The sequence below is a fragment of the Periplaneta americana genome, chromosome 3, assembly GCF_040183065.1.
Source record: "Periplaneta americana isolate PAMFEO1 chromosome 3, P.americana_PAMFEO1_priV1, whole genome shotgun sequence".
NCBI lineage: Eukaryota > Metazoa > Arthropoda > Insecta > Blattodea > Blattidae > Periplaneta > Periplaneta americana.
The window spans coordinates 205,832,773-205,859,139 of NC_091119.1; the positions used below are offsets into that span (position 1 = coordinate 205,832,773).

At 34.2% G+C, this 26,367-nt stretch overlaps 1 protein-coding gene across 1 annotated transcript; it reads left to right on the plus strand.

The window, feature by feature from the left end:
- The first annotated feature begins 485 nt into the window (after positions 1–485).
- Positions 486–24,814, plus strand: LOC138697174 (uncharacterized). The gene is made up of 9 exons (XM_069822739.1): positions 486–630; positions 4,135–4,307; positions 15,473–15,551; positions 18,165–18,196; positions 20,987–21,022; positions 21,109–21,244; positions 21,408–21,493; positions 23,706–23,733; positions 24,418–24,814. Exons 1-9 carry the CDS (start codon positions 549–551, stop codon positions 24,483–24,485), a joined length of 720 nt encoding a protein of 239 aa, XP_069678840.1. The 5' UTR covers positions 486–548; the 3' UTR covers positions 24,486–24,814.
- Positions 24,815–26,367: the final 1,553 nt, after the last annotated feature.

Here is a 26,367-nt window from a genome sequence, read left to right on the forward strand (position 1 = left end):
ATGATTTAGTCCAATGTTCTCTCTCTCTCTCTCTTTCTCAAACACAACCTGAAGTTAGACTTGGAATGGGTGTCCACAACGATCTGTACATCGAAGTAAAAAGCCACCTGCAGAAAGTAAATAAAAACAAAGGAGTATCTGATATATACTAAAATATTACAAAGTCACAGTCATTCTACATTTTAAACTAAGTTTTAATGAATCATGTTATTAAAAAAAAAATTGAGACATTAAACATAAGAGATGGAAGTTAAAAACTGTGAATTTCCAATCGGTCACGTAACTATCATGTGTGTAACACTAAATAATGCTCCACGCCGTATAATTTAACCTCATAGCTAACAATGTTATTCTGAAACACTTCCTTCCATTTGTACGGATCGGAATTCCGTAATGACTTAATGCCATGTATTTAAATTATATAATGACGCAAGGAAATTGACAACAATATTAACAGTGTGATGTGGATGCTTGCTGTCGTGGCATTTCTGCTGCACCGAAGTCAAGTACTCCAAGATCAACACTACCGAAGATCCAAAACGGTCGTTATGTTCTTAATCAATACAATTGTATTACTTTTTCTTTCCTGTGTGGTCGTGTGTGATACAGAGACTCAAGAATCGCAAAATCGTAAGTTACTTGTTAATAAATTAAGTGTTACTAAACTGAAATATAAAATTTACGAACATTTATTTATTTATTCACTCTTTCATTCAATTTATTTATTTATTCATTTATTCATTTAGTCATTTATTTAATTAATTAATTTATTTATTTATTTATTTATTTATGTATGTATTTATTTATTTATTTATTTATTTATTTATTTATTTATTTATTTATTTATTTATTTATTTATTTATTTATTTATTTATTTATTAAATCCATTAAGTCACACTGGTAAGTTCTTCAGGACTTTCACTTCCTACATCACACAGCCTTCTGGATTATGTTCTTGATCCCAATCAGAAGGTTAGTACAAAATTTTACATTACAGCACTGGGTTATGGATGTAACAAAATCGCCATATATTAATACTATGGAACATAAAATGAAGGGTTCAGAGCCATGTGGGCCAAGCGCCATGTATTAAAAAAAAACTGAAAAAGCAAGGGTTAAACTTATGTTAATACCATAGTTTAATGAAGATTGATATATCATTTAGTTTTCATGTGTATACTTTCTATTACTTGGTATATTTTTCCATTGAATTATGGTAATAACTTCATTTTAACCCTTGTTTTCTATGGTTTTAGTAAATGGCGCTTGGCCCACTATGGTTCTGAATCCTTCAAATATACATAGTTTCGTGTAAAAATGTTGCGTGATGTGCTATTTTTTATGTCATTTCTGAATTCAGCACACAAAACTACAGACAGGAGAGCTAAAATATTTAAAAACGCTTTTTCATCGCAGGCCTGTGTTATCGGCGCATGTCCTACGTCGTGAATAAGCCATTAGTTATATCGTGAAACCTACCTGCGTGTCGGGAAAAGAAGAAAGTGGACTGAGAAGCTTCCCTCCCTCGTAACGCTTCGACTCGTGGCTAGCCAGCTCATTTATCCACACCATAAGTTCTCTCGAGATAATGAATGACACATAGAATACTCATATGCTAATTATTAGACAATTTTTGTTGTACTTTTGATCCAGGGAATTACTAATTACACATTAAGTTCAACGATGTCGTCATTTATGAAACGAAAGGTTATAAGTAGACTTCGTGGAATTGCCACGAGAATCGCTGTAAACACTGAGCAGTATACTGCGGTTACAATAAAACCTGTATCCTGCATTCAAGAAATATAATGAATGATCATTGAAGTAGGAAATGCCTAAACATGTAAATACACAATTATTTTGTAGTGAGATATATTAACTCTTAAAATTTAATGTAAGATACTCACATCATCCTTGAATATGTGCATTGCAGTGAAGAGTTATGTACATTTCGAGCGACTGCAAAGTAACCTCCCCCGATGGTCACTTAAACAGTTTTTATTTTGGGAAAATGTACGTTCAACAACACACGATGTAATACGTACACACTTGAAGAAAGGAAAGTCACTACTTTTTAGTACATCAACTTCAGGTGTCTTGTCGTGACCTGATAGTACATCATTTATAATACGAAGTTGTGAATAGGCAGAATTTTTAGCAATAATGTTTCTCAACTTACATTTCACTTTTTCTGAGATTAGTGAATTGTTATTTTGGATAACGGTTTGTGATACTTTATCCACTATATTAAGGGATTCTGAGAGTTGTAGTTTAGACGATTCTAACAGGATGATGCTTTTGGACGAGATTTTAAAATTAGAATCAATGAACAGAATATCTTCCAATAGCAATGATTTTACAGCTGCAACAGTGGAACTGTCTGTGATATCCAATGCATCAATTACCTCCATTATTTTGCAGTAATGTTCTGCATAATAATTAACAGCATCCAACCACGTTCCCCAACGGGTCAAGACTGGCTGCGGGGGTAAGGGTATTCCAGGGGAAATTGTTTGGAACAGCAACACTCTCATTGTAGCATGTTCGATTGAATTCTTGTCTGCACTGAACAAACGTTAAGCTTTGACTATTCCAACCACAGTAATGCAGAAACAAGTGCTTATATAGGTATACATTAGCTGTAACTGCTCTATCTATTTGGACCGGTCACAACTCTTAACATGAACTGCTTATACTACGAGACCGGGCGGTCGCTCACCTCCTCTATACTACCGTACATCGGCAACCTGATTGCATGCTGCGTGTGGCAATTCAACGAAGTGTAGTTATAAGTAATTTTATGGGCGGTATGCGAAGAAATGTGGCAACTATATATAGTATTTGTTCCTCACTGTTTACATTAGCAGACGACTATTTAGTGCAGTGATGTCAACTCATGCCCATAGGAGCAAGCGCGCGCTTTAGAGCTCAGGAGAGCCTGACCGCTTTACAGCGGAAAGGAAAGAGACAGACGAAAGAGGTAGTATATGCCGCTTGGTGGAGCTATATTCAGGAATGGCCAGCACTGATTCAATAGATAAAGGGAAGAGAACTTATTAAAACTGTATCCATGGTAATTTTTAGATTTGTCTGAGAAGTATAAGTGCATTATAAGAATGTAAGTTTTAATTTTAATGCTCATATTTCACAAGTTTGCTTTTTTAACCAAAAGGAATATTTTCTCAACTTTATTACAGAAAAGTGAAATTTTCAGATATGTTTGTTTAGTAGCCTTACAGGTATTAGAAGAATGTTTTTTTTTAATCTAATATATCGTAAATACGTATTACTAAATATAGTGTATTAAAATGTTTGAAAATATTCGCATGGAAAATATTTGTAAGGAAATGAATTAACAAAGCAAATACTGTTACATCACAAACAAAAGATATGTGCCTATGTGTTGGTAAAACGTCAGCTCTATAGCTTCAGCAGATTTCGAGATAATTTAATATTCTGATACCAGAAAGTTGCGCACCAATATCACTTAAAAGCATAATGCGATAAGAGTTTTATTATGTAATATATTAGTTACAGTTATAACGTATACCTAGGCAACTTTGCTTTGTACTATAATATTGTTTTAAATACTTTTACAAGGCTAAAGACTCCATCAGTATCAATGTCATATTCAGTGTCTTTCTTTGGGATAACTTTCTTTATGAATGATGTTTTTAATTCACTTAGTACAGTATAGTTGTAGTTATTATGGAATTTGTGTGAATATTCCTTCTTTACTCTTTATTATGTTATTAACATTTAAAACACAACTGCAATATAGGCTAAGAAATAGGTGTTAGTACTTTTGTTTTACAGACAATATAGAAAATAACAAACAGAAAGAAGCCATATAAAAATAACGACATAAAATTTCACGTTCCGTTTGAAGTTTGTGCACCACTGTTTTCTTAATCCAACAGGCTGCTTATTCCTCCTAGCATACCTAGCGCTTGGCACGACGTCAAGGTCAGAAAAATTCGCTTGCTTTGACATCACTGGTTTATGCGTCGGAGCGTTGAAATTTGTTCGGTAAAGATAAGCGAAGATTAACGAAAATAATAAGCGTTATTTTTTAACGCGGTGTGAAAATCGTTGTACTAAGTAACTATAATATGATACTTTCGTTTTCTGCAGCTAAATACGAGGACTTCAAACACACAGTATCGAGAACTGAACCGAGGGCCAAAGAAGAGCAAGATTTCATTGCTTTGCCACAGAATGAAGACGAGGGAGTTTCAACATATGTATTTCCCAAGAAAGATTCTCGCACCGGAGGAAGGCGTGGAAAACAAGTCGCAAAAGACGAGGTAATGAGAATTTTGAAAATGTAACGAAATGAAAACTTGTGATGAATATTTTAAGAGACAAGAGGGGCTGATTTACATAATAATAGTCCCCTCGGTGGTCTCACAGCCACCATGCTCACATAACGATTGGTATAATACTTAACATGCTTCCCGGGAAGAAATAGGCCTGTAAAGCTGTAAGTATCGTATTTTAGAATGAATGCTCGTGAAAGAATTAGTGTAGATTGAACTTTTTTTCATTGCATTTTATATCTACATCTAGATCTATCTTAAATAATTCACAATGTTTGTTCCTTCATTCTGATCAACACGTAACAAAACTCTAACGCTTTTTAGAGTGATACAAACAAATTCCGTCCTAGGGAAAATCCTGCTGAACATTTTCCACTAAAAGCATTGCTAAAATAAATTACTACTGCGACTATAATATATTGAAACAGTGATTTCAAAATCCAAAGGATTTACTAATTCCAATATGCAATATTGGTGATACAATTTTTCGGAATATCTCACCAGCTTTATCTATAAGGCATTCACTCTAGCTGTTCATCAGTTACATTTCGCTTGCATTATGGTATTATAGGATGGGATTCTGCTTTTAGTGCCTCCATCATCCCAATAACACTGCTAATAATAATAATAATAATAATAATAATAATAATAATAATAATAATAATAATAAGTATATGACTATGTCTCGTGACCAGAATATTGTACCAAATGGAAATATAAAAATTGGAGATTTATCCTTCGAAGAGGTGGAAAAATTCAAATATCTTGGAGCAACAGTAACAAATATAAATGACACTCGGGAGGAAATTAAACACAGAATAAATATGGGAAATGCGTGTTATTATTCGGTTGAGAAGCTCTTATCATCCAGTCTGCTGTCCAAAAATCTGAAAGTTAGAATTTATAAAACAGTTATATTACCGGTTGTTCTGTATGGTTGTGAAACTTGGACTCTCACTCTGAGAGAGGAACATAGGTTAAGGGTGTTTGAGAATAAGGTGCTTAGGAAAATATTTGGGGCTAAGCGGGATGAAGTTACAGGAGAATGGAGAAAGTTAGACAACGCAGAACTGCACACATTGTATTCTTCACCTGACATAATTGGGAACTTAAAATCCAGACCTTTGAGATGGGCAGGGCATGTAGCACGTATGGGCGAATCCAGAAATGCATATAGAGTGTTAGTTGGGAGACCAGAGGGAAAAAGACCTTTAGGGAGGCCGAGACGTAGATGGGAGGATAATATTAAAATGGATTTGAGGGAGGTGGGATATGATGATAGAGACTGGATTAATCTTGCTCAGGATAGGGACCGCTGGCGGGCTTATGTGAGAGCGGCAATGAACCTTCGGGTTCCTTAAAAGCCATTTGTAAGTAAATAATAATAATAATAATAATAATAATAATAATTATTATTATTATTATTATTATTATTATTATTATTATTATTATTATTTAATAAGCCTCTTGATTATCCCCCAGAACTGCTGTATTCTGAATTTAAAGTATTTAATATCTATCAAATTCATAACGAAGTTTTACTGAATTTTGTACATTTAAACCGAAGTGTATTTAACTTGTATTTACATAAATATACAACTACAAGATCAGACAACATATGTTTGACAGAACCTAAATGTACCATGACTGTAGCTCACTACCACTTCAAAACGAACGCGAATGCCAATATAGTAATATGCGTTACAAGAGCGGTATGTTGAAGTTTTCATGTTCGAGGAAAAGATTGAAAAAGCGAAACGTAGTTGAGCTTTTTTAATTTCCGAGAAATGGAAGAAAATATACCGCTCGTGTATCGTACATTATTTTGTGCGAAGATCGTTTATTACATACCTGAAAGAGGAATTTCTAATTAGTTGCAATGAAATCTCCAACTTGGTTTCTGTTCAATGACGGCAAATTTGCAAAACAAAAATATCTATCTTCAACATTGTTGCTTTAAAATGTTTTCTGTGTTTACTATACTCCAGTAGGCCGTGATATACTTCTGTCTTTTTTCCCCCCAGTCTATAAATGCGAACTTAAAACAAACGGTAAGGTTATGTAATGATTTATTTTTCACTTTAACTTGCATCACGAATGCAGTAACTTTAGTGGAGTTGTAGACTTTACTTAATTTTTGCAAATATTTAAAAACAATAATTAACAGTGCAATTTAGGTGAAATTGCAGTGGTAAGTTTCCAATTTATAATTATTACTATATTGAACGTCTCTAAAAATAATATGTTAAAAGCCTAAAGCAGTAAAATCAATATGTCACTTAAGCGGTAAGAAAAGGGAAATTGTTATGTGTGTTAGGTTGGGAATACTGAATGTGGAATTTTAGACTATCCGCGAATTGGTTTTGTGCGGAAACCAAGCAAATACGCACGATCTCGCACACAAAAAAATATTGTTATGACGCAACAATTCTCCGGTTGACGGGAAGAAAGGCTTAAGGGTATAACATTTCCTTCATTAACCCGATTGCTAAAAGAGATCCTATAACAATAAAGATAATCATGAAATTGCCGAAACATGCCAATTTTCGGATTTACAGCAGTTGTTTAAATCTTTGAAAATTCCTCCTGTAAATTTTGCATAGAGTGACTTAAGTCCTTTTGCCCGGTATCAGAGAATTATGAGCGAAGCTAACCCAACCCAAGTTGGAAGTTTGATAATCGCGATCTATACAAAAGTCTTAGTGGTAAACGTGACAGTCAAGTTCCAGGTTCATGGCCGGAAACTGTCAGCCCTATTTACTAGTGAAACAATTAATTAATTTTTTAGTACTTTTCTAACTCGACATTAGTATGTTGTAAACTCTCATTTGCGAGAACTAAAAGTATGAAAATATAGGAAGAGAATATTAGAACAATCTCTTATGTCAAAGATCTACAAGACTTCAAAATGGCAAAGAGAACAGCTGACACCATTCAGCGGAGGCATGAGTATAGAAGCGATGCAACTTACGAAACACCCTGTCGGCCTGACTTAAACGGAAGGCGTAGTTGAGTCATACATGTAACTCGAAGTTCCTAGTTAGACTGAGGTACGATATTATTGCGATACAAAATATTACGACAAAAATATAACAATTTTAATCACTGATAAAACTTAGTCCATATAACACATTATATATTTTGAATTACAAGCTAAACGACTGGCCGTGTACATCGTATCTATCCATCACATCTAAGCTGAATGGTGTCTCCAGTTTACGTTTTCCTTCTCTTACCTCTTCTAGCTCCTTCGAAGCGAAGTCCACCGGTGAAAAGTTGATATTGTAAGCTTTAAAACTTCAGACGCTGACTGTCCACCGAAAACATATTGTAATGTCACAACCACTGACGGAATATTCGCGAAGACTGACGAATTGCATGTAAGCCTAACCATTGTATTGAATATTAATTTCTAAATTATTTTGTTTTCGCAACTATTGCTAACATGCCATTATTGACGTCCACTATTCAGTGCTGTTACACGGCTCCCTACTTCTTAATGGGCCGGCTTCTTTTATTCCGAATGGGGTTATATTTCTGGGCAGACCCGTCTACCAAAAACGTGCATGCGAGGCATACGAAGAGCCTCAACAAACCAAACCTGATACATCACTTATCCTCAACCTTACGAAATCTCGCTTTCTATCAAAAAACGTATATGCAAGGCATAACAAAAGCCCAAACTAACCTAACATGTCACACATATAAGGCAAAACAAACGCCTAAACAAAACTAACCTAACCTATCACAGATCCGTTTATTAAGGTTCAACGAAAGTCTAAACTGACTTAACATGTCACAGATCCGTATGTTCAAGGCATAACAAAAGCCTAAACTAATCTAAACTAACATGTCAGAGATTCGTATATTCAAGGCTTAACAAAACCTTAAACTAATCTAAACTAACATGTCAGAGATCCGTATATTCAAGGCTTAACTAAGGCCTAAACTAATCTAACCTAACATGTCACAGATCCGTATATTCAAGGCATAACTAAAGCCTAATCTAATCTAGCCTAACATGTCAGAGATCCGTATATTTTTTATTTTTTTTTTATTTTAGTAGGTTATTTTACGACGCTTTATCAACAGCTTAGGTTATTTAGCGTCTGAATGAGATGAAGGTGATAATGCCGGTGAAATGAGTCTGGGGTCCAGCACCGAAAGTTACCCAGCATTTGCTCATATTGGGTTGAGGGAAAACCCCGGAAAAAACCTCAACAAAGTAACTTGTCCCGACCGGGAATCGAACCCGGGCCACCTGGTTTCGCAGCCAGACGCGCTGACCGTTACTCCACAGGTGTGGACGAGATCCGTATATTCAAGGCTTAACTAAAGCCTAATCTGATCTAGCCTAACATGTCAGAGATCCGTATATTCAAGGCTTAACAAAAGCCTAAACTAATCTAAACTAACATGTCAGAGATCCGTATATTCAAGGCTTAACAAAAGCCTAAACTAATCTAAACTAACATGTCAGAGATCCGTATATTCAAGGCTTAACAAAAGCCTAAACTAATCTAAACTAACATGTCAGAGATCCGTATATTCAAGGCTTAACTAAAGCCTAATCTAATCTAGCCCAACATGTCAGAGATCCGTATATTCAAGGCTTAACAAAAGCCTAAACTAATCTAAACTAACATGTCAGAGATCCGTATATTCAAGGCTTAACAAAAGCCTAAACTAATCTAGCCTAACATGTCAGAGATCCGTATATTCAAGGCTTAACAAAAGCCTAAACTAACCTAAACTAACATGTCAGAGATCCGTATATTCAAGGCTTAACAAAAGCCTAAACTAATCTAAACTAACATGTCAGAGATCCGTATATTCAAGGCTTAACAAAAGCCTAAACTAACCTAAACTAACATGTCAGAGATCCGTATATTCAAGGCTTAACAAAAGCCTAAACTAACCTAAACTAACATGTCAGAGATTCGTATATTCAAGGCTTAACAAAAGCCTAAACTAATCTAAACTAACATGTCAGAGATCCGTATATTCAAGGCTTAACAAAAGCCTAAACTAATCTAAACTAACATGTAAGAGATCCGTATATTCAAGGCTTAACAAAAGCCTAAACTAATCTAAACTAACATGTCAGAGATCCGTATGTTCAAGGCTTAACAAAAGCCTAAACTAATCTAACCTAACATGTCAGAGATCCGTATATTCAAGGCTTAACAAAAGCCTAAACTAATCTAAACTAACATGTCAGAGATCCGTATATTCAAGGCTTAACAAAAGCCTAAACTAATCTAAACTAACATGTCAGAGATCCGTATGTTCAAGGCTTAACAAAAGCCTAAACTAATCTAAACTAACATGTCAGAGATCCGTATATTCAAGGCATAACTCAAGCCTAAACTAATCTAACCTAACATATCACAGATCCGTATGTTCAAGGCTTAACAAAAGCCTAAACTAATCTAACCTAACATGTCAGAGATCCGTATATTCAAGGCATAACTCAAGCCTAAACTAATCTAACCTAACATGTCACAGATCCGTATGTTCAAGGCTTAACAAAAGCCTAAACTAATCTAAACTAACATGTCACAGATCCGTATGTTCAAGGCTTAACAAAAGCCTAAACTAATCTAACCTAACATGTCACAGATCCGTATGTTCAAGGCTTAACAAAAGCCTAAACTAATCTAAACTAACATGTCAGAGATCCGTATATTCAAGGCATAACTCAAGCCTAAACTAATCTAACCTAACATGTCACAGATCCGTATGTTCAAGGCTTAACAAAAGCCTAAACTAATCTAAACTAACATGTCACAGATCCGTATGTTCAAGGCTTAACAAAAGCCTAAACTAATCTAACCTAACATGTCACAGATCCGTATGTTCAAGGCTTAACAAAAGCCTAAACTAATCTAAACTAACATGTCAGAGATCCGTATATTCAAGGCATAACTCAAGCCTAAACTAATCTAACCTAACATGTCACAGATCCGTATGTTCAAGGCTTAACAAAAGCCTAAACTAATCTAACCTAACATGTCACAGATCCGTATGTTCAAGGCTTAACAAAAGCCTAAACTAATCTAAACTAACATGTCTCAGATCCGTATGTTCAAGGCTTAACAAAAGCCTAAACTAATCTAAACTAACATGTCAGAGATCCGTATACTCAAGGCATAACTCAAGCCTAAACTAATCTAACCTAACATGTCACAGATCCGTATGTTCAAGGCTTAACAAAAGCCTAAACTAATCTAACCTAACATGTCACAGATCCGTATGTTCAAGGCTTAACAAAAGCCTAAACTAATCTAACCTAACATGTCACAGATCCGTATGTTCAAGGCTTAACAAAAGCCTAAACTAATCTAAACTAACATGTCAAAGATCCGTATTTCAAGGCTTAACTAAAGCCTAATCTAATCTAGCCTAACATGTCAGAGATCCGTGTATTCAAGGCTTAACTAAAGCCTAATCTAATCTAGCCTAACATGTCAGAGATCCGTATATTCAAGGCTTAACTAAAGCCTAATCTAATCTAGCCTAACATGTCAGAGATCCGTATATTAAAGGCTTAACTAAAGCCTAATCTAATCTAGCCTAACATGTCCGAGATCCTTACATTCAAGGCTTAACTAATCTAGCCTAACATGTCAGAGATCCGTATATTCAAGGCTTAACGAAAGTATAAACTAATCTAACCTTACATGTCAGAGATCCGCATATTCAAGCCTTAACAAAAGCCTAATCTAATCTAGCCTAACATGTCAGAGATCCGTGTATTCAAGGCTTAACTAAAGCCTAATCTAATCTAGCCTAACATGTCCGAGATCCTTACATTCAAGGCTTAACTAATCTAGCCTAACATGTCAGAGATCCGTATATTCAAGGCTTAACTAAAGCCTAATCTAATCTAGCCTAACATGTCCGAGATCCTTACATTCAAGGCTTAACTAATCTAGCCTAACATGTCAGAGATCCGTATATTCAAGGCTTAACGAAAGTCTAAACTAATCTAACCTAACATGTCACAGTTTCGTATATTCAAGGCTTAACAAAAGCCTAAACTAACCTAACCTAACCTAACCTGTCACAGATCCTTATATTCAAGGCTTAACAAAAGTCTAAACTAAACTAACCTAACCTGTCACAGATCCATATATTCAAGGATTAACAAAAGTCTAAACTAAACTAAACTAAACTAATCTAACCTAACCTAACCTAATCTGTCACAGATCCGTATATTCAAGGCTTAACAAAAGTCTAAACAAATCTAACCTAACATGTCACAGATCCGTATATTCAAGGATTAACAAAAGTCTAAACTAACTTAACCTAACCTGTCACATATTCGTATATGCAAGGTATAGTTAAAGCGCTTATCATGATAGTAACACAAAAAATTCGAATGCATATTAGCGTAAAACTTTCGTAATGTCACCTAAGTAATGTTAGTATGACTGAGGAAAGAGAATCCCACGTATTTCTATATTACAGAATATGGCGGACCGTCAGCTTGCGCTAGTATTTATGCCCCGACTGATAACTAATATTTGAGTCTCAATTCCGAATAATTAGCACAACCTCTAGTTTATGTGGATTCATAACACGTAAAATTTAAAATGTAAAACTTCCAGCTGTCTGGTCTTATTTCACACAGATAACGTTAAGTTATATTTATTGTATTAATTTTAACAAAAAAAAAAAAGATAGTGTTTCACCTCAATTTATCTCTATGACTACCGAATATAATTGAGAGTTAATATTAGCATTAGTTTTTTAAGAACGTAACGTAACATTATAATCACTTACTACACCACACTTTCACGATATACTGTATATAAATATTAGCATAAATTCGTCAGTTTCAGAACGCAATTATAACACAAATTTTACTCTCTAGAAAATATATAAATATTAAGTATAGCACAATCGAAGGTATTATACAGCAAGTACATGGGCCTATTTCATCGTTAAGTATTTACGAACACAAATAACCTAATGTTGATTATACGATATTAAATATTTCCATAATTTTAAGAATATATAATTATCGCGGAAAACACATCCAAAACGTTCGATCACTGCCCATTCCAACTGGGTACAGGAAGTGGGTATTACAGCGTACATTGCGCAGAACATAAGCTGGTTTGTGATTGGCTGCAATCTACATGAAACTCTCAAGACACTCAAAGAGCTCACCAAGAAAGTATATGCATTAATCACATTGGCAGAATAAGGATAAAATATGATGAGTCGTTACAAGGAGAACTGAGTTTAACTCTCATCTAAAGAATAATTTCTTTTATTCGAAATGGAATTACACAGCATGAGAAGTGTACATAATGCCAAAACTTCTTGAAGTGAGAAAAATGCCTGGCCTTTATTATTAGATTGAAAGATATAGGGGAAATCTTTCAAGATAATGCTGATATAGTAGTGGAATATCTTAACAGCTCATTAAATGCAATGATGGCTCTTCCAGGGTATTTCTTGTGTAGCCTAATCTACTAGAAATTTTAACATATGTACGTAATAATCTCATGGAATAATTGAGGTATTGCAGTATTTTACTGGTTTCTCTATGAACTTGCAGCATAACTGTCGACGTGAGGCTAGTTAGGAGTGAAATTTTGTTATTTTTTTATTCAATTTATTTTTATTTCAAGCTCAAAAGTACTACAATCCATGCTCTTTTCAGAAAGGCTACAGATTTTATCTTGATACCATTTTCAAGCCCTTTTCCGCCATATTTAAATGTATAAATGCAGCATTTAAATAACAAATACACACCACCTTTCCCGCATGCTATTTTCATAGAACAGAAGATGTGAACACTGACTGAAGCTATGATTATTAAAACATTTAAATATAAATGTAGAAATCAAAACTATACTTATGTGGCCTAGATCTGGACTCTATTTTTGTTTTAGTTCTTTAGTAAAATTATGGCTATGCCGTAAAGATAATTTTTATTAGTTTATTTTACGACTCATTATTAACTGCGATGGTAATCTAGTGTATAAGTGAAATGGCGATAATGCCAGCGAAATGAATTTACGGTTCAATGCCGAAAGTTATCCAGCATTTGCTCTTAACAGGTTGAGTGAAAATTCCGGAAAAAATCTCAATCAGGTAACTTGTCTTAACCAGGATTTGAACCCAGACCCGATCGTTTCAAAGTCAGATGTTCTAAGCGTTGCTGCACAGATGTGTACGCGTAGTGATAATAATAATAATAATAATAATAATAATAATAATAATAATAATAAATCTTAATCTGTTTTGTATTCACAACTCTTTTGGGAGGTATTCCGTTGTAATACTTGTAGTGTATGTTGTTGTTTAGGCTACTATCCAAAGACAGGTTGAAACCACAGTTTAGTATATACAGTCGCGAAGCTCAATACGTAGTAAATATGCAAACATTAGATAGTTGCTCACCACTAGGATCGCTAATATCGCCTCATTACAGGCAATGCAAAATAGTACCGTCACAGTCTATTGTTTCTAGCACCATCAAAACTCAAACTTCGTGACTGTATATAGTAGACTGTGATACCGCTCCTATGAAATTAGTGTATGTACGATTGTGTTACTTCGTCTCTTAGGTAGTAGATAAATACAATAATTCAGTACTCAATTGTAGTACTAAAATACAGACAAATAGAATGTGACGGGTGTCATACATGACATTATGTTTATTTTTTTTTATTTATTTATTTAAATTTAAATATACAGAATAAAGAATATAATTACAAAATAAACAAGAGAAATAGAAATAAAATAATACAAGCAATATAAAAGGAAGATACAGTAGTATTAACAAAATTTGAGACCAAATGAGCAGCGCTCGTGCTCGGTCGCAGTTCAGATATAATATTAAAATAAAAAGAATAATAACAATAATAATAAAAATAAATAAGTAAAATAAAATAAGAACTAAAATATAATTACAGCGGCAATGGAATTATATAATATAATATTAACACTAGAGAAGAATAATATCGCACGTGAAAAGTAGGACTAATATATATTTCAAAATTATAGAATACAAATATAATATAGGTTGATTAATTCATACACATAGGCTATAAATTTATTTAATCAAATTGAAGATATTAACACGTTTCTAATTTTCTTGTTCTATGTTAGTGGGTTACATGTTAGAAGTTCTGGGTGTAATTTAGTTAAAGCATTGTGCAACCGAGGGCCAATGTAATTATAATTGCGAATATAGGAATATAAGTTAAATATAGTAAACATAACCTATAATTTCCATATGACATAACATATATATGTAGTGGCAGGGCATTGAAGACCACTAAAATTAGACAGAAAGGGGCAATTGGTACAGTAAACATAACCTATAATTTCAACATATCTAAATATTCGTACGGTCCAACTGAAAATTACTGAATCGTGCATAAATGAATGTACAAGAAGTTCGCAATATTTAATCGAAATAAAGGCAGGTATTATAAATAAGAGCAACGTAATTTTCACACCAAAATAATATTACACTTTAATTCGCAAGGAATTGTCTGAAGTGTCTCCTAATCATTGTTCTAAATTTTATTAATGCAATTACACTACATTTTACAGAAATATATGTTACTCTTTATGCATTCCAATTAATTTATATGGTTGAAACGCCGCCCTTCGTGATCGGAAGCCAGTCACATAGTCTGCCTTACGGCCTGTATTAGATCACGATGCCGGTGACACAGTCTATTGTTCGTAGTACTTACAGCGCTCCAAGCGGCTAGCAACTATTGCGAGACATGCAAAAAATCATCCCAAGGTTCGTGATTGTATATAGTAGACTGTGGTTGAAACCTCATAAATAACGCTAATGAGGTATCACTTATGAGGTAGCTAAGCCAGGAGACAGTGAGATAGAATGACCAGCTCCTTTCCCTGTTGCGGTGTATATGTACCAGTTCTTCAGACATCATGCTATGTAGGAATTGTTTGTTTTATTTAACATGTGAAGACACGTCTTGTCAATCCTTAATACAGAGGAAATGTAATGTATAAAAAACAATAGAAAGATATCCATAGAGTGGATGCTATCCGGAATTCCACAGTTCCTAGTAAGTCATGGTAAATATTGTAAGCCCTAAAAGATTACAGCCCTATAAACAGAAATATATGCTTCTTTGTGTGTTACACAGATTTGCTGTGGAAACACACCAAAACTATGGAAAAGAAGTGATGACGTTTTCAAGAAGTGTTTATCCGAAATTAAGACAGGTAAGAGATCAAGGATCCTTCAAGTCGTGTCTACGAAATGATTATATAGACCAGTGGTTCGCAGTTACTTAGAGTTGTGGACTCCGTTTTTATTTTTAAGGCAAGCTACGAACCCCACACCTTTAAATTTTGGTATCTGCGTAGAAGTAGCGGTTGGGAGGTGGGTAGCAATATTAACAACAGTTAAATTGAACATGCTGTACAGTGTATACGTGAATCTAGATGTCATGGGAAAAATCACACCTCCTTTTGTTTCAGAGTATTCTTTCCACGTCTGGTTCAATATTTGCTACTTTTAACCTTAAATCAGGTTCAACATCATGGCGATTTCTATGTTTGTAAGGAATCAAAGTATTGAAAATCTTTGTTCACAAAGATATATGCTAGTGGAACTAGGTCCTTCAATGCCTTTTCATCTATTTTCTCATACTGAGAAAATACATTCACCCGAAACTAATCAAGTGTACATTCTATGAAAAATATGTTTAATGAGCCTTTACAAGTAACACCAACAAGTTCATCTTGCTCCTCCTCAGACAAGCACACTACACTCGAAAAGATTTCTTATCCATGCGTAGTCGTGCTTCTTCACTTTTGCATACAGGAATGCAATGATATTGTATTTATTAACATTCCATGGTATTCATACATTGCTTACAGCTAGAATATAGAACAAGTCAAAAAACTTAATACTATTATAAAGTCTTAATTTATAGTCACAGTCTAGACGAGATTTACAATATAGTCTACTAGTACAACACAAAGTTTTAGTATCAATTTCACGAAGTGTTATTGAATGTCATGAATTCACCTACAGAATAGAAGGCGTGAGAAATTAGGTACTTCTTTAATTTAGCCCTAAATAATTTTATGTTTTGAGTTTCATTTTTTATATCGATAGGGAGGCTATTAAAAATTTTTACTGCCATATAACGCACTCCTTTTTGATAGCACGATAGACTTGCCGATGGAATATGAAAGTCATTTTTACGTGTATTTATGCTATGAACTGTTGAATTAGTTACAAAGTTTTCACGATTACATACGAGGAAGATTATTAATGAAAAGATATACTGACAAGCCATGGGCATTATTTTTAGTTTTTTGAAAATAGTCCTACACGATTCCCTAGATTTGGCACCTACTATTATCCTAAGTACTCTTTTTTGTAATAGAAATATACTGTTGCTATCTGTGGAATTTCCCCAGAATATTATTCCAAAACTCATTACCGAGTGGAAGAATGCAAAGTATATTGTTTTTAAGGTATTGGTATTTACTATCTTTTGCATAGATCTAATAGCAAAACAAGCTGAATTTAGTTTGGGGGTAATTTCTTTAATATGATTTTTCTAATGTAACACATTATCGATTTTTAAGCCAAGAAATTTGGTTGTTGTTGTTTCTAATAGGGATCTATTGTTAATTATTGCGATAGAAATTTGCGACGTTGAATTTGGACAGGATTTAAATTGAATTATGTTAGTTTTGTTACAATTTAATACCAATTCATTGACTGAGAACCAGTCACATGGTTATTCATAGGAAAAATTCTGCTGCGATTGTTTGCAAAATTGAGCATATTATAAATTATGAGATGTAAATAGTGCCACGGACCCAGAGGAGTCCGCGGACCACCAATTTGAAAACACTGATGTACAAACAGGTAAGCAAGTTGCGTTAGTGACCGTCCTGTTTAAAAAATAAAATTGAATTACCCCCAAGACACAGAAGAATAGGCCTACATAGTATTAAGGAAATCTTTACATTTGTAAGATTTACAGCAGTGTAAATTGTAAATTAGTATTGTGTAAAATACAGGGTTAGTTAAAAGTCCCGCACCATCTAAATAACTTTTGAAGCATACGGTTCAGTGACATGAAACTTGGTATGTGGGGATAACCATATACTAAGAACTCAATAATGGTACTACCGAGTTTTTTCTACTTCCGGTTTAACCGGAAGTAACTCCAACTCTCTTACTTTAAATGGAACACCCAATATATATATTTTTTTATTTTTGAATAGTGCTCATTAAGAGCTTTTCAAAAAGTACACACACTCGATACTGCTGTACAAATTCAGTGTTGCTAAGTCAAGAAAATAGAAAAGAGTATCGAATATTAATATAATAAAATACTCCTTCCTTAACAAAAACAAAACAAAGCTAGCTCACCTGACAAATTATGTGTTCAAATTGGTAGCCCTCAGCTGCTTTACAATGTGTCACTCGATCATAGAAACCATTGAAGGAATGATTTAACCAGGCTTTAGGGATACCTTGCAACACTTCCATTTTTATTTAGCAACACTGAATTTGTACAGAAGTATCAAGTGTGGGTACTTTTTGAAAAGCTCTTAATGAGCTTTATTCAAAAATAAAAAAAATATATATTGGGTGTTCCATTTAAAATAAGAGAGTTGGAGTTACTTCCGGTTAAACCGGAAATAGAAAAAACTCGGTAATACCATTATTGAGTTCTTAGCATATGGTTATCCTCACATACCAAGTTTCATGTCACTGAACCGTATGCTTCAAAAGTTATTTAGATGGTGCGGGACTTTTAACTAACCCTATTAAAATCTATATACCTATGTTCATCTTTATTTCAGGATATGACGAAAGAGCAACGAGGAATAAGGTGGTAAGTAGATATTGTATAAGTGTGATTCCAACACTTAGCAGTGTAACAGCTACATGTTACAACATGAAGACACTGATTGAACTTCAAGATAAAGTGTTGCAATAATATTAATATATTGGTTTGTTAAATGTACTTTAATACAGTATAAGGCCGAGTAATATGGTACGAAAGACTTGAATGAAAGATTTTGGTATAAATACTGGTCTAAAATGCATTAGCACAACACTTTTCCAACTTCGGTACTTTAGTTGTAATTCAATATTCAGGGTTCTGAACCAAGATCTTCAATGATTACATCACCAGCTGTGCAGCTCCTCCTTATTGTAAGGGCAGGGCAGGGTATTTATGGAGATCGCGAAAATCACGACATAATAGATATGCAATAGATGTTTTACTAATCTTTACGAATTAAGTGATTCTGATTAATAATATGCGGATAAAACAATCGTAACAAATCGCGAAATAGAGTTCTATTAGCGAAATATGAACACATTCGCGAATTATTCCCATTGCGTCGTTTTCTAGCGAATTTCATATTCTGAGTTTTTTTCGCATTTTTTTTTTTCACTTGAATTTGTTATACAGTGAAACCTCTCATTTACAGATGTCGAAGAGACGTAACAATCTGTCCGCATCTGGGAGGTGTCCTTTATTGGGAGGGAGGCTACCCAATCTAACAGTAAATTTATAATATGTATTATGTATCCCTTCACGCTTTAAATTAAGTCTATTGCTGTAGTTTAATTCTAAATACAGTACAGTATACTACAGTAAATTCTTTGCAACTTTGAATTACAGTAGATAAGACGGAAATAGTAATATGCGTTACAAGAGCGGTATGTTGAAGTTTTCATGGTCGAGGAAAAGTTTGAAAAAGCGAAACGTAGTTGAGCTTTTTTAATTTCCGAGAATTGAAAGAAAACATACCGCTCGTGTATCGTACATTATTTTGTGCGAAGATCGTTTATTACATACCTGAAAGAGGAATTTCTAATTAGTTGCAATGAAATCTCCGTCTTGGTTTCTGTTCAATGACGGCAAATTTGCAAAACAAATATATCTATCTTCAACATTGTTGCTTTAAAATGTTTTCTGTGTTTACTATACTCCAGCAGGCCGTTATATACGTCTGTCTTTTTTTCCCCCCAGTCTATAAATGCGAACTTAAAACAAACGGCTTCCTTAATGTTACATGCATCACGAAATGCAGTAACTTTAGTGGAGTTGTAGAGTTTACTTAATTTTTGCAAATATTTAAAAACAATAATTAACAGTGAAATTTAGGTGAAATTGCAGTGGTAAGTTTCCAATTCATAATTGTTACTATATTGAACGTCCCTAAAAATAATATGTTAAAAGCCTAAAGCAGTAAAATCAATATGTCACTTAAGCGGTAAGAAGATGGAAATTGTTATTATGTTAGGTTGAGAATACTGAATGTGGAATTTTAAACTTTCCGCGGATTGGTTTTGTGCGGAAACCAAGCAAATACGCACGATCTCGCATAAAAGTAAAATACAGTACTGTGCCATGCCGTTTTATTCTAGGTCTACAGTTATGCAGTACTGTAATTTGCAGTTTTCAACTCAACCTTTACGTTCAGGTGCCATGTCTCTCGAAACAGAACAACTATTGAAGTGAAGAGAATAATCCTACTAATCCAATCATGCGTCGAATACAATTTCACGATCGTGGAAACCTTGGACCCATCAGACAGGTTACATTTTATGACTTTGTTTATCCACCCGCTTCCAGCTAACAAGGGGTAGCCGGCTGGGCTAGTGGTAGCCTACGAGACCCTTATTGTCTTCTGTCATGTTACGGAATTTCTGTACAGTTCTCAAAACCAAATTTTCCATTCTTGTAACACATTAGGTCTTGAAATCCAAGTTCTCTCCGCAGTCAGGAGGTAAAGCAAACTTTAGGACTGTGAAACAGCTGTCCGTGTTCGTGTCTGAAAGTGTCCGTAAACGAGAATTAAATTTATCATTATTTGTATATTATTTCAGTTGGGACATAAAAATCTGTCCGTATTTGAGGAGTGTCCGTATCTTGGGGTTGTCCGTAAGGAGAGGTTTCACTGTATATCCAAGTAGGCTACATTACACGGTATTGCAGGTGTTCTGATTACCTTAGTGAATTCAAAAGACGGAGAATTCAACATTTGACTAATATAATTTGAAAGTATTATTTGAGGGCTGCGAGTTTTTTCTTTTTTTTTTTCGTTTTTAATGAATGTGTTTTAAATACAGTCTCAATCCAACAAATATTGTCTATTGGCCATAACGCACCTATACCAGAATCCAACGAATCTTTAATGTTAATTATTTGGAAAGTAATATTCATACTGATTTAATATTCCAATTCAAAAATAATTATATTTTCAAACATTTTCATTAATCTCTACCAAAAGTACAAATCAATCTCCAACAATCTCCGCCGACACCAATATTAAAAAAAAAAAACAAATGATAAAATTAATCTCCATAAATACTGCCCCTGTGTATAGGTCAGTGTTGCTGCATCTATCTGAAAAATTCTGGAATTTATGAAAGTTTCATTTATTTATCTGCAGTGAGTGTTCGTTATCATTGTGTGGGAAAATAATTTATTTTTAGAATGTGAGAGGAATCCGAGAACTAAAATTTTATCACATATTTTTTCCATTTCTCATAAATATCATTCCATTCTCTACCACTCTGTATAATTCAGTATTATGAGTTTACGTAAACATTGTTAGCGATTATACCAAGAGATATTTAATATAACAAGTCTTAAATAATTTTTCAGTGTATTGCCCAATGCATTGGCGAAAAGAAATTTTTGGTAAGTTTACTTAAAATTGTGGAGTTGCTGTATATATCTCTATATTGGGAAATATTATTCAGTTACACATACTTTATTTCTTTCAGGTTAACAACCAGGGATATGTGAAACAAGATGCCTTCTTGAATGCTGTATCCTATACCTACATAAAGCCCGGTTTCAAAACTCTTATAGAAAAAATTGTCGCAACTTGTGTTGCAGAATCCAATCAGAATGCAGAAAGTATGTTATGCAAGGGAAGGCTATAGATTTATGCATGCTAAGAGTAGATAAGTAATTATTATTATTATTATTATTATTATTATTATTATTATTATTATTATTCGTTAGGCATAATATCTGTTGAAAATATTAACAATTCTGTTTCGTATTCCAATCTTAATAGACTCAATGTCGAAGAACCTTGATGGAGACAACTGTAACCCAGCTTCACTCATGACCAAGAATTGTTTCGAGAGAGAGCTGGTGCTGGTAAGAGTAACATCTAATATCATCGTTAAAAATTACATTTCTCCTGTAATAGATACAACTGTGCTTTTGTTACTGTAGGGGAGGATCATAAATCGTTTTCTAAGTGACTTTCACTTACGGGAGTGTGATCCAAAGAATCTCATATTGTAAGTGCATGGGAACTGCTTCGTAATGTCATCCAGGAGATGATTTTCTATTAATGTAACTCAGTGAAATATGATAATTGCTTAAATTGATGCGACAACGAAATAATATTAAATGCTATTTCCTTCATAATACTTTGAAAATTATTTCACTCTTGCCCTGTAGTACCACATCATATTTTCACGGTAGTGAAATTATACTCCTTACCTGCACATTATTCTGTAGCCTAAACTTATGCCATTGCCTGTGGGGCTGTCTTAAGGCAAGAAATATATTTTCAGATTCTTAGAAACAGCATGGACTTCAGATGACTGGTAATTTGAAAGTTACTACCAACTAGAAGAGGAGTAGCTTGGACGTTTTTCATTATCTGTGATGAATAAGAAAATATCATAATATTTCTGAGATTGGCAGTACATTCGTCTCAAGATAAACAAGTAAAGATAAGCTGAGTCTGATCTCCTGCTGCTGGGAATGTTAGAAAGACTAAATGTAATATGACTGATCTGTGAAAGTAGGCGAAGGTGGACCCAATATTAACACCATGGATGAATATAAAATAGGATGCGAAACTTACTGAGTTTCCCGTAACACATACTAGAGGCGCTGTTGTAGAAATTGCTCTTGCTGCCACCTCTTTGGAGGAGGGGCGTTATTACATCTAGCAGCGCACCAAGTAGCGAAAAGAGTAACTAATTGCTACATGCATTTAGCAGCGCACCTGGTGACGAAAATGTTAAACTGTGCAGAAAGTATTCCCTCACACCCTCATCGATATTCAAAACTAACCCAATTTAAAATAAAACATTTACATTTTTATTCCTCACAGCAGCTTCAACTGAAAATTCTTACCGGAGCCAACAGGAAGATAAAAGAGACGATCTATTTTACACTACCCAATTAAAATATAACCAGACAGAGACAAAAAATAAAGCAAAAGGTTAGATAATTGGGATTGTATTCTTTGGGTATTTATTGTACAGCACAATGGAAAAGTCTGCAAGAACTACTTAGATAGTTCAATTTATTATATTACTATTACTTTGCAATACATTCAACAACACTATTTTTACAACGTCCATAAACATCACTGCTTATACAAACACGTAGTATCACTTTATGTTCACTTATTAACAAGTTTCTGTCTGCCATCTTGTCTCCTCGAGCAATATCTCGAATGGATAAATAGAGAACTCTGGGTAATGTACCCAGCACGTAGTTCTAATGTTCACCACCTACGACGTTGGGCGCTGATCATCTTATTTCAGCCCCCCGCCGCCAGATGGTGCTGACCGCAATTTCGCATCCTATTATATATTTGTCCATGGTAACACGGTCTTGAATGCACTGCCTAATTATCTTGAAGCTTTGAAGAGTCAAGAGAAAAGGTTCAGAACCGAATTAACAAATCTGATGTACATTCATACCTTTTACTCAATTAATGAGTTCTTTATGTATGTAAATTGAATTAAATTGCTTACTATATTCTATATTTTTATTTAATTCTAACATTTTCACATCTAAAAGTTACAATGAAGCTTTAAGATCAATACAATACATTTTTGTTGTTGTTGTTGTTAACTAGTTCTAAGTTCTTGACAACAAAGCCATTAACTCTGGTGCTCTCCACACAGTGGGGTTTAGAGGAACGGGCTGTTCATTCCTGAAGATGATTCTGAGCCATTTCTTTCTCAACACTGCACAGTGGACAAATTGGTGAAGAAATAATTCCTATTTTTTCAACTGTTCTGACAAATAGTCATGCCCTGCGAGTAATCGAAACAATGCAATAAGTGGAATTACATCAAGAAATAAATTGCATTAATGCAAGATGATATGGTGACATTAGCGCTTCATAGTATGATGGTAGAAATGTTCCGCATGGTTCGATATATTATGTAATTTAAATATTTTGTAGGTAATATAGCAATTATTTAAGTGAGTAATTGTAAATATCCACAGAGTTACATTAATTCGAAAGTCATAAATATCCTCTGGCGTAAACTCAATAATATTGCTAGTGATTAGTCCCCATAAATCACTTCTGATAAGCATTGTTTTCTTCCAGAATTGTCCTGCAGATCAGGTGGTTGAAGGTGAGTAACTGTATTATCAACTTCAGTCTAGAAACGTATTTACTATTTGACAGTATATGCCACATATTTCTAAGTCATACAGATACTGAATAAATATATACTGTTAAACAGGTTAATAATTGTAAGCGAACATCGCCATTCCTCCTTTTTCTTTCTTTCATATCTTTCACGTAGTCGAATCTCTCGAATTCGCGACTTGCGGTCTCCATATAAAGACTGAACTGCCATAGGATTATTCGTTTTCGTACATCATCTAGTGGCGAAAGTTTAGTATTTCACAAAATGGTCTGAATGATTTATTTGTAATTATTAAAATATTATTCCACTTAAAATATAAAGACTAGCTAAGATGAATGCGTTATGTTAACAGTAAAGAAACTGTTAATACGAATACACATTAACCGATGATATGCATTATTTACACGTTTTGATGAAAATAAACCTATATACCTATTTAAAGATCACTATGATGTTTTCATTATTAAGATTTATTTTATTTTCATAAATCTTCTGTTCATGGTTTCTAAGGAGCAATATACGCGTACAGTATTACAGAAATGGTAGAAAACAATTTTCAAGAATAGGTATGCACTTAAACTTTCCTTGTTTTACATGGAAGGAATTCTTATCTACAAAAATCTTCATTACATGATCGAAACATGAATGTTCATCTTTCTGTTTCAGGTGAAGAATGTGACCAAGTTCGTCAGAGGATGAAGGAGTCGAAGGACAAAAAGGATCAGAGATATTGAAACAGCGACGTCTGAACAGCGAAGGAAACAGATCTTGCTGATAATAGAATTTTTTGAAGACATATTCATATTATTTTGATCGATTACGAAGCTTTTCATTTTTAATTTCACATAGTATAATTTAGAAGGAGTAGATGGACACATGCCCCTCTTCACAAAAAAAATCCCAAATTAATGACAAATAAAATTATATGAAAATATAATTGGTTTATTTTGTTGTAATTTACCTTATTTATGTATGTATTTATTTACACTGCAAGTGGGCAAGCACCCGGTGGCAGTGGTATACACAATATAAACAATACACAATAAAATTACAATGAGTTATGTACGAGTTATTTGTAAAGAATTTATAAATAAATGTAATTGAAATTCTATATACAGATATTTCGTAATAAATTTTGCTTATGTCAAATTGCCAAATATTTGATTATAATGTTTACTTTAGTAGGTTATTTACGACGCTTTATCAACATCTCAGGTTATTTAGCGTCTGAATGAGATGAAGGTGATAATACCGGTGAAATGAGTTACGCCGTAAGTTAAGCAGCATTTGCTCATATTGGGTTGAGGGAAAACCCCGGAAAAACCTCAACCAGGTAACTTTACCGACCGGGAATCGAACCCGGGCCACCTGGTTTCGCGGCTAGACGCGCTAACCGTTACTCCACAGGTGTAGACGATTATAATGTTGAAATGTATTATTATAATTATAATAATTAGGCATACTATTGTCATCAATAATAATAATAATAATAATAATAATAATAATAATAATAATAATGCAATCTATCCCTATTGAGAGTTTTCCCAGAAGACCGCTATCCAAAGTCGCCTGATAGTCTAGGAATGACATCACATGCCAAGCCTCATTCTCTTTGCACACGCCACCAGTATGCTCACTGACAAGGTTTCCATCAGTCCCGATTTCGATGTTGTCCCTTGCCCATACAAGATATCAGTTTGTACGCTAGTTGTCCAGACTTTTGGAACTTTTACAATAATTCAATTTACTTAGGTAATTTTCCCCTTTTTAAAATAAGCAATTTATCTTAATATCTCAGTATGTTCATTAATTCTAATACAGACATCAGTTTACAGTAATGTAAATGACCTTTCAAATTTTTCCGGTGTCAAAAGTTATTAAGTGCGGTATGTACAAGATAACGTAAGAAATTATGCCAATTAATAACAAATTATTCCATAAATTACCACACATTTCAACTGTGTAAGAATATCTCCCTCAGAAAAAGTATTTACTTTCTTTGAATAATTTCGAGGGAAAAATGGTTCCGGGGCCGGGTATCGAACCCGGGACCTTTGGTTAAACGTACCAACGCTCTACCACTGAGCTACCCGGGAACTCTACCCGACACCGATCCAATTCTTCCCTCTATATCCACAGACCTCAAAGTGGGCTGACAACAGTCAAGCAACCAATATTTGGGTGCACACTAACTCTGTGTGACTTTAAATTGTGGTTTTCTGTTACGTACAGTGACGTGTATTATGCAAATTAAGCTTTCAGGATTAACTCCCTGTAAAGTTAATTTGAATAATTTCGAGGGAAAAATTGTTCCGGGGCCGGGTATCAAATTAACTTTACAGGGAGTTATTCCAGAAAGCTTAATTTGCATATTTACTTTTTTGTCTTGCGCTTTCTTTAGGGAACTTTAACTTTTCTCCTTGCGCCATGTTGACCACGTTACCAGGGAGTCACGGTTGTTGCATTCCTTAATAATTCCCATAAAATAGAGAATAGACAGGACAAAGGACCGAACAGTATGAGGTCGATGATGACGGTGAACTTCAGCTTCTGAAGTTCTCCTGAACTGGAGGAAGAATGGAGGCTAGAGAACGTGCAAAGTGATCATCTGGACTT

Excerpts from the sequence above, each read along its gene's own strand:
- LOC138697174 (XM_069822739.1), top strand. The coding sequence starts at position 549 with ATGTTCTTAATCAATACAATTGTATTACTTTTTCTTTCCTGTGTGGTC. Across the intron at positions 631-4,134 it reads GACTCAAGAATCGCAAAATC|CTAAATACGAGGACTTCAAA; the intron begins GTAAGTTACTTG and ends CGTTTTCTGCAG. Across the intron at positions 15,552-18,164 it reads TTTATCCGAAATTAAGACAG|GATATGACGAAAGAGCAACG; the intron begins GTAAGAGATCAA and ends TCTTTATTTCAG.